At 37.6% G+C, this 10,455-nt stretch overlaps 1 protein-coding gene across 1 annotated transcript; it reads left to right on the plus strand.

The window, feature by feature from the left end:
* Nucleotides 1–518: 518 nt before the first annotated feature.
* sstr2a (somatostatin receptor 2a) lies at nt 519–10,069 on the plus strand. The gene is given in 3 exon segments (XM_051914247.1): nt 519–919; nt 3,804–4,116; nt 4,118–10,069. Coding segments are annotated over 2 exon segments (1,140 nt in total). The 5' UTR covers nt 519–919; nt 3,804–3,867; the 3' UTR covers nt 5,009–10,069.
* Nucleotides 10,070–10,455: the final 386 nt, after the last annotated feature.

The following is a 10,455-nucleotide window of genomic DNA, read 5'->3' on the forward strand; positions in this document are numbered from 1 at the left end:
GCCTTTTATGGATGATTATCACATGACAAAGATGGCAGATTCCAGGTTGCACACTTCCACAGGGTCCTATTCCAATCGAGGAACTGCCATTAAGATGATTAGGAATGCTAAGCTTTTTGCAGGTACCGAGTTTTTATAGTGTCATTTTTACAGCTTGGTTTCAATAAATGGTGCAAGTTTTCATAGCACATCAAATTATTTTATCTCAAACAAATTTAGGGAAAATTTGATTTCTCATGATATGACTCATTTAAAGTCTCTGAATTTATTCCCACATGCATCTAATTTTGAACATCTTTTTTGGGGGATTCATATAAAAAATTATTTTGACCCCTGCCATATTCCCGTATCCTTATCAAGACCACACAGCAAAAACAACTGAATATAGCCTTTCACGTCGTTTAGATTAATGTATCTCCTCCACTGCGCAGGATATATATCAAGTAGGGCGGGAAGCGCGCGCTCGGCGGACCAGTAGCTCCATCTGCACGCAGAGCGGGAAGCTGCACTCACTCGGTCTCGCGCTCCAGCAGCACACGCGCGTGAGGATCTGACTGACATCGTTCCGCTCTGACTGAAAATACCAAAGGAATTCGACTGCTGCTCCCGAAATTTCGTTTTCATGACTTAAATTTTAAGTTTGTAAAGTTTAAGTGCGTCATTCGCTTATAAACGTATGTTTTAGTATATTTTCTACAGAAATAACGGTCATTTGTTATCTGAGGAGAACTGCCGGTGTCCTGACGCACAAACGGACACGCGCGGGCTTATCAGGAGGTGTCAAGTCCGAGTGTCGTTTATTCTTAGTTGGATTTCGCACTTGCTCGAACAGTTTTCGATAATATTATGGTGGCCAACTGAAACATGTGAAGCTGTCATATTCCAGGAATGGATCTCCAAAGATGTCCCATAACTACAGGTAAATCTTTAAAGTGAAAAATGAAAAAGGCTACATCAGATAAATGTGTCTTTTTACAGTATACTAATTCACATGGCATTTGTCAGCATTTTATATATAAGATTTAACATTTTTATTTGAAAAAAAAGAAAGAAAAAAAAAAGTATTTATACAAGTAGGCTACAAATTGTTAGGTAAAAAACGTGTTCAGGTAAAATAGTTGGATCAGTCGAATGTTTTAGCTAATGTCAAAATGATTTTGTTTCCTACTTGCTATAGCTAATAATCCATTATATATCGCCTATATTTTACATAATTTATTTAGACGTCGTGTACTGGCTGAAACTCTATTTAGAGTATATATTTAATTGTCTATTTAATATGCCTATTTAAGCAGACTGATCCATCATTGAGGGTTTAGGAAACTCTAGTGTATGATTTGAGCTCAGTTGGGTTTCTGTAGTGCTCTTTCTCTGTTGAAGATGCTGTGATATTGTGTGGGATGTAGACCGACACGATTTTGATCTGTAAACGGGAGAACAACACTGCAGTACTTCACTTTTACAATAATTCATTCAAACGAGCCTCGGATGAGCTGTGCAGCATAATTAAGTTTGCATCATTTGTTAGATTATCTCTTTTGGGTCAAATATTCATACTGTTTGCTCAGTAAAGATCAATTAAACCAATATTTGCTAGGGCAAAAGTCAATGATCTGTAGAAACCAGACAGACAAGGTAAAGTCCTTGTTTATCCAAAGTTGCTGATCAGACCTGTAAGCAGCATGTGACCTTAAAATTGCAAGTAAAATGGATCCATAATCAGATTTTTTAAAAGGCTTGTTTATATTTATGCATTTTGAGTGACCTGCATTCCATTTTCACCTGGCCACGTAAATGTCAAATTTTTTACTTGAATAATGCTTTTATTTAAGCAGAACGGATATGAATCCAGTCTACTATTCTCTTGCGATATGGGAATATATCAGAATTCACTTCTGTGATGATTAAATTTTCTGTTGAACGCTTTTTACACCCCATATTGCAGTGATTGTTTGAGATTCATGGTTGCTCCATCCATGTGTTGCTCACTCACATGTAAGTTATGGGATTCCCAAACTTCAATATGCTGACGTAATCCCATTTAGGGAGTAAACAACCATGCACATTTACACTTGGTTGCATCACGTCTTGTATTAGTCTCAAATGCATGAAGTGGTCAAGTGAAAATATAATATACAATACTTATGATTTCAAGTTAACTGAAAATTTCGATTTCAAAAATTTTGTGGTGTGCATTTGTATCTCCTGAACTGTCATATTAACATTGAATCTGAAATCACGTACTACACTCTAAAAAAATAAAGGGTCTTTATGAGTTCAACAGTTCCTGCCCCCTTTTTCAGCAGCACTGGTTCCAGAAGTATTTTTTCCATGCATTTTTCCCATAGGGATTTTTAAAAAGTCTTCATTAAAGAGATATAAGTCATGAACCAAGACAATCAACTAAAAGATGAATCATAACATTACAAACTTTGATTTAAATCTGTTTTTGAAAATCGGACAAAAATAGAAACTTAACGGCTTTAGTGAGGGAAAGAACTACAATCCCATGAAGCATTGCAAACAGCATAATCGAATTAAAAACAATGGAGAAATGTAAAACTTCTTGTACAAATGTTGATATATATATATATATATATATATATATATAACAATATATTTTAAGTTTATTGCACAATATGCATATATATATATATATATATATCCAAATATTTAAGTATTTTGAGAGCTTAGAGAGATCAACTCGATTACATTTGCAGTGCTTCATGGGAGTGGGCGGAGCTAAAGAGCTAAATTGCTGTGTTGCTTTTTTCGACTCACTGATTGGTGTAATTTCCCTATGGAGTTTTTACTTCCGGAACCCAACTGTTGAACTTATTGGCATCTGGTTCAATGAAGAACCTTTAACATTCAGATTCTTTAAAGATTCTTTATAGTGGAAAGTGTTATAAAAAAAAAAAAAAAAAAAAGTTACTTTTAAAGGGATAGTTCAACCAAAAATTAGAATTTTCCAATAATTTACTCACCCTCAAGCCATCCTAGGTGTATATGACTATCTTCTTTCAGATGAACACAATCGGAGGTATATTTAAAAATATCCTTAGTCATCCAAGGTTTATAATGGTTGTGAATGGGAACCCAAATTAAAAAAAAAAAAAAAAAAAAATGCATCCATCCATAATCAAAGTAATCCATACAGCTCCAGGGGGGTTAATAAAGGCCTTCTGAAGTGAATTGATGTGTTTCTGTAAGAAAAATATCCATATTTAAAACTTTAAAGATTTAAAAATTTAAATCTTACAAAAACCCATCGCTTTGCTTCAGAAGGCCTTTATTAACCCTCTGGAGCCATATGGATTACTTTTATTATGGATAGATGCGTTTTTTTCATTTTTCAACCATTATAAACCTTGGATGACTAAGGATATTTTTAAATATATCTCTGATTGTGTTCGTCTGAAAGAAGATATACACCTAGGATGGCTTGAGCATGAGAGTAAATCATGGGATAATTTTCATTTTTGGGTGAACTATCCCTTTAAGAACTGTTCACTGAAAGGTTCTTTGGGGAACCAAAATGCTTCTTCTCTGGCATCTCTGTGAAAACCCCCTTTTGGAAACTATTTTTAAGAGTGTAACGTGGAAATCAGGGCTACAGTTCGCCATTAATACTCCCAGAAGTCTTTAGTTGTGTGTAAACAACTACGCCCACATGCGACATCCCAGAATTTGTTTGGATTAGATTAGTTTCATTCAAGACCAAAAAAAAAAGGCATATGTAGATGTGAAATTTGCAAATTGGTTGTTAACTCATATTTCCTTTTTTTCATAAATGCCCATAGGTTTCATATTAAGCTGTGGACTCTATCTTCATAAGCCTTTTCCCGGTGAATAAACACTGCCAAAATGGACACATGGACGTTTATGCCCAATTCTAACCTGTCCCTCCCTGACCGCTTGGTGAACAATAGTTTCTTCCCAGGGAACGAGTCTGACTTTGGTCTGGAGATTTACCCTCACAATACCACTAACCATGGCTTCGACCAAACAAGTTCAGTAGTCATCACATTTGTGTACTTTGTAGTCTGTGCGGTGGGACTCTGTGGGAACACGCTGGTCATTTATGTCATCCTGCGCTACGCCAAGATGAAGACCTGTCACCAACATCTACATTTTGAACCTGGCAGTGGCGGATGTCCTGTGCATGCTGAGTCTGCCCTTCATTGCCATTCAGCTCTTGCTGCTCCACTGGCCCTTTGGATCCGCGATCTGCCGTGTTGTACTAACCGTGGACTCCATGAACCAGTTCACCAGTATCTTCTTTCTAACGGTCATGAGCTTTGATCGCTACCTGGCCGTGGTGCATCCGATCAAATCCACCAAATGGCGAAAGCCACGCATGGCCAAAACCATCAGTCTGGCCATGTGGAGTGTCTCTCTGCTGGTCAACCTACCAATTATGATCTACAGCGGCGTGAACGCCAAAAGGAACGAGGCTCGGACGTGTACCATGTTGTGGCCAGAGCCCCAGAACACCTACTACACCGCTTTCATCTTCTACACCTTTTTCTTGGGCTTTTTCTTGCCGCTGATTGTCATCTCCATGTGCTACCTGCTCATCGTCATAAAGGTGAAATCCTCTGGCATGCGGGTGGGCTCCACCAAAAGAAAGCGCTCAGAGCGGAAAGTCACCCGCATGGTGTCTATCGTGGTGGTGGTGTTCGTGCTGTGCTGGTTACCTTTTTACGTATTCAACGTGACCTCTGTGACCGGAACCGTGCCCACCACACCTGTGCTGAAGAGCACGTTTGACTTCGTGGTGGTGCTGGGTTATGCCAACAGCTGCGCCAACCCCATCCTCTACGCCTTCTTGTCGGACAACTTCAAGAAGAGTTTCCAAAACGTCTTGTGTCTGAAAAGAGTCGGTGGCTTGGATGAGATCGACCGCAGCGACAGCCGTCAGGACAGGACTCGAATGGTCAACGACGTCATGACAGAAACGCAAAACGCCGCACTGCTCAATGGAAACCTTCAGACCAGCATCTGAAACAGCTGTTACATGAAATCTTAATTTTAAGACTGCCTGTCAGAAACTACATCTAGGTGTGCTAGGAAAGATTTAGTATTTAAGATCAACATTAAGTATCAAAGTTTATCTGGCCATTTTTAGGACATCCGCATGTCTTAAAGTGGTCCATTTGGGTGAGATCCTTTTGGAGAGCTTGATCTGATTGATCTCATGTATTTAAGCGATGAATGTCATTTACTGTAAATAACTCTAGTTGCTTTGTTTGGTGTTGCTCTCTGAATTATGAAGTTATTGTGTTTGTTATGTGTGTATGTTCACTTCAGTGCCAAAATTGTCTTTAAAGTTAAGAGACAAGTCTACCGCCAATTCAAGATCATGGCCCTCATTAGATAAACATCATTTCACTCTCTCACACCTTTTGTGGAAAGACAAGGCCAAATAGGACAAGCTTGTTAGAGGCTTCTTATTATTCAAGGCTTTTTGTTATGATGAATGCAAGATGAGTGAGTGATGTTGTTATCCAGACTGAATATAAAAAGGTCTCCAAAATCTAACAAAAGTTGTACATTTCTGTGGCCTATTTATTTGTTGTTTATTTAGTGAATTATGCTTATGGTAATATCTTACCAAAACCTGATGGTTGCCATCTTGTTTACATTTACAAAATCTTCCCTCATCACATTTCGCCTCTGGTTCCCAGTAGAGTTTTATTTTGGTAGTGGAAATGTACATAATGTTCAGTGGAGAGGGGGAGGAGAAGGATGAGCACTGTTACAAAACTTAGTAAGCTGCCTACCTAATCAACAATTTCAGGCATCGTATATGCTGCTCCAAAAGGTGTAGGCAGCAACATTATGTTGCCTTTTAAGATACCTCCTTTTGGCAGCATTTATAGAGCATCATATGTATCCATCATGAAAAAGGCACAAAAAAAGCATCCAACATAGTTAAGTCTTAATTAAAATCAACTAGTTATGCATACTTTTGGCCCTGTTTACACTTGGTATTAAGATACGTATTGGTCAATCAGATGGTGGACGACGCTAAATACAGGTGTAAATGGAGTGTAAAACGTTTTGAGCTTGTCTACTTTCGACCACTTCCAGAGGTAGTCGGAAACACATTCAGCCGGGTTGCCTCCGTAGTGTACGACTCATGTGGTCGAATGCGATCGAACAGCGCAACAGACCGCCTACTCTTCGCCTACTGAACTATGAGAAGCGCGCTAGACAGAGTGTATTTAAACTTTGTCGGCTGAAGACCCAAGTTTGGTTTAAAGATGAAAAACGTACCAAGCACAATGTTTTCTCACCATTCCTGATTTCTAACACACACACAGACCTTCGTGCGCCTTCATATGTAAATAGCGCGAGCTTATTTTGTCCATTAGATAGATAGAGAAAGACGATTTACTCTGATAGTTATGAATGGGAGAAACTTCAACGCTCAATATGGCGGAATAAGTTCCGCCTTCTAAGTAAAAGAGCCAGTCGCTGATTGATCAAGTCATTGCATCACTGCAGCTGCTCTTAGAAACTCCGGTTCCCATAAAAAACCTGAGACTCACGCTTAGGACTGCACATGCAAAAATAAGAAAAATAAGCTTTTTTAACACTATTTAAGCATAAGAAACAAAATGTGGGATAGTTAATGTCAGATTTTGTTGCTGAAATATGTTATTTAATTGTGAGTTTGCCAAGCAGTTTTGGAGATTTCAGGAACCCCTCATTCAAATAGATAGGAATTGAAATAGCTGCCCGGAGCCGTTGCATATATGGCGGCCGAGTGAACAGACATTCCTTGAAAGGGACTTTGATTAGATGAGGAGAGAAAAAAAAAAAAAAACATACATTTACCAGCCCATAAATCGTCTCCTAACAAAACACGATGCGATAAGATTCCAGCAACAATTTGTCTGTCCACACCAGACTCGACGCCACTATGAGACGCGATAAAGTCAATCAAAAATCACAGCCAATCAGAAGAACGCGTGGGCGGGCTCACTCGGCAAGCTCCCGGCACTTGCAATGAAGTACATAATTAAATTTATGAATATTACACCATTTTAACATAATTAAAAATACATACTGAGTTACTGAAACTGAATCTTTGTCATATAATACACTTGTCTGTTCACAATGAGTTGACAGTTTGAACGTTCTTGTTTCCTTTTATTTATTTCGAAGATCTGCGGTAAATTATCCATTGTTGCTTTCAGTATGGCTATAAAAGACACGCTAAATTATATTCAAAGTCACATTAGACGCTTTTAACATTAAATAAAGCACATAAACATTACCCAAGATTATCATTCCCATACTTTGTCGCGTTGTTCCAGCCGCGACGTCGAAGAAAAATAGAAACCGTTTCGAAAATAGAGTCATCGCGTGTCGCCGTTGCGGCTTGCTAGGACAAAAACTCTGATTAGCATGTAAAAGATACCTTTTTATCGCGTGTCGCGGCGTCACGTCTGGTAAGGACACAGTGATGGACCCTCCCCTCAAAGAAATCAGGACAGAAGTGGTTGAAAGTGGACAAAAGTGACGGATTAAAACACCAGGTGTAAACTGGTATGTGCCTCCCTCGTCCACTTGTGATCCGATCGTCCTTAATACCAGGTGTAAACAGAGCCTTTATGTGTTGTGTTTTTATGCTTAGAATATTGTTGCCAAATTGTGAGTTATGGCTTTAGACGCTCACTAGGTTTTGAAAAAGCTAGAGCTTTTGTAATTATCTGACCTGGAGAAAGTTTATTTAGAGCTGTTTCTAATTAATTGATTAGTATGAAGTAACCAAATGGCCATTGGTTGTACTAAACTAACATTAATCAGCTGGCAAATGAGATGCAAATCAATCCTTCTCATTCCAGCTGTTATACAAACAACCTTTTGGTCAGGCAAACCAATGAGGGTCAAGGGGGCAGTGAGACAGGCAATGATGACGGAGTTCATTCAACAGTACATTATTCATTAAAGTATTCAAACAAGTGCACAGTTGTGCAATTCTTCTTGCTAATGTTGAATATACCTCATTATAAAACATAAGATGTTCAGCCTTTATCCATCATTGTGATGAATGCACCCCGTCACACTAATGTGGAAGCATCAACACGGACTGTTCAATAGTGACGATGAATCACATCATAACAGCTGCTTTACATTTGTATCACTCGGAGGACATGAAAAACAATTAATTATAAAACGAAGCTGCAAGTGCCTTAAGTAATCACTCAAAAAGAACAGAATGAGAGAAGCGGAAACCGTGTGCATTTCGTTCATTCATTCATTCAGCTTTAACAATAAACCCTCCACCTGAATGTACAATCAATTCATCTACTATTATACACTTGTAAATAAAAGACTAATTTTAAACCTCTGTCGCTCAAAGAGCTGTATAATGTGTATATATTGAGCTGGCATCGACAGAACGTATTCAGCTCTTGCCCATTTGAGGGGTTTAGAACATTTTAACATTTGCGAAGGGCTAAAACAGTTCAGACTGAACTTAGTCTGTCCGACTTCTGAATCCGATCTGCAAGTGCATGACGCAAGGTGAATGAGTGCATGTTTGGAAGAGTACACAGTATTTTCTAGGATCATAAACAAACATTTTGAAACCTGAGGAAGTATTGATGACAGCAAAGAGGTTATCGCAGTATTCGTCCAGTACTTTGAGTTCAGTTCAATGTGCCTTTGACTGTCAGGCAGCGTAGGAAGTGTGTTAGTGCGTAGTGCTTTAGTGTTTTATCTTATGTCAAGTTGTCTGTAGTTCTCAGTCTGGTGGTGTGGGTACAATAGCATTCCCTTTATATTAATAACACATTTCAAAGATGTCCGTCATTCTTCGTCATACCATACAGCTGTGTAATCAAGCCTTGAAGAATGACTCACCTCTCATATTCTTGAATAGTTGCTTAAAATGAAGGTTGTGTTTTGTATGCTGCTTTTCTCTTGGCGTGTATGTGTGTGTCCGGGATCATTTTAAGGACACAGCTCAACGTCAGGCTGTGTCTGTCATTCCCCTGGTTGCTAATCTGCCACAGCTCAATTTTTGCCCAGTTATTTATTTTATATATCCAATTTATTACAATCCACCCAAGCGGAATAATCCTCAGGTCTAATTAAATGATTCTTCAAACACTATTGTTGTCAGGTCATTTGTGGAGAAAGCACGATTGTGTTTTAATTAAATTTTACAGAGGCACAGCAGGCTTTCTTTAAGTAGAGAACATTTTTTTAAATATTTAACAGTCTTGTTTATTAACATTAGTTAATGTATAAACATAAACTAACAATGAGCAGTATGTTTATTAATATTGGTTAGTTAATAGAAATAGAATGATATATTGTTTGTTTGTGTTAGTTTCACGGTGCATAAACTAATGTTAAGTTGACATTAACTAAGATTACTAAAGGCTGTAGAACTATTGTTCATCGTTAATTAACCAATGTTAACAAATGAAACCATAATGTGATGTCTTACCTTTTAAAACTTCATCCAAAATGCAAAATAATGCACATTACCAACCTGTAATATTATGTTATTTGTGAGGTGCAAATAAGTCATATTATAATTAATAACATAAAGTTTTATGTAAGCATTTGTGTTTAAATGTGTCTGGAAATGATAATTTAAAAGAATCCCCATATACCAGTGAACAAACATATTACAGAGAAATCAATCTTATGTTTAATCTTGTGCATTCTGAGTCAAATTCACCCTTTAACAAAACTGACTAAATACTGTAATGACACATGAGAACATCCTGATGTATAAAGATGTATGACGAAACAAGCTTCTTCTTCTTCCCCTTTTTTCCCTCCTTTTTTCTTTTTTGCAAAATGTCTCCCTCTGTTGTCCAGTTTGGGGTTTGATTTATATTTTAAAAGCTGAGGACTTGTGTTGGGTGGCTTTATATCTTTTGGCTTGTATATGGATTAAGCATCATGTTCATGACCTGTAATTATTGACAATTGTGGAGAAATGTGTGATCAAGTATCCGCCAACCTTTTTGTGTTGTTATTGACAAGTGCATTACATTCATTTACCAAACAAATAAAGACTAATGTGTCAACACTGCTCAATTTGACTTGTGTATGTGCAATAGTATAGTACTATATATGAATATATACTTTTTATTTGATCAAACATACAGCAAAAACAGTAATATTGTGAATTATTATTTCAAATAGATAGTTTCTATGTGAATATATGTTGAAGTGTAATTTACAGTATCTCACAGAAGTGAGTACACCCCTCACATTTTTGTAAATATTTTATTATATCTTTTCATGTGACAACACTGAAGAAATGACACTTTGCTACAATGTAAAGTAGTGAGTGTACAGCTTGTATAACAGTGTAAATTTGCTGTCCCCTCAAAATAACTCAACACACAGACATTAATGTCTAAACCGCTGGCCACAAAAGTGAGTACACCCCTAAGTGAAAATGTCCAAATTGGG

The sequence above is a fragment of the Ctenopharyngodon idella genome, chromosome 12 (genome assembly GCF_019924925.1).
Source record: "Ctenopharyngodon idella isolate HZGC_01 chromosome 12, HZGC01, whole genome shotgun sequence".
NCBI classification, from domain to species: domain Eukaryota; kingdom Metazoa; phylum Chordata; class Actinopteri; order Cypriniformes; family Xenocyprididae; genus Ctenopharyngodon; species Ctenopharyngodon idella.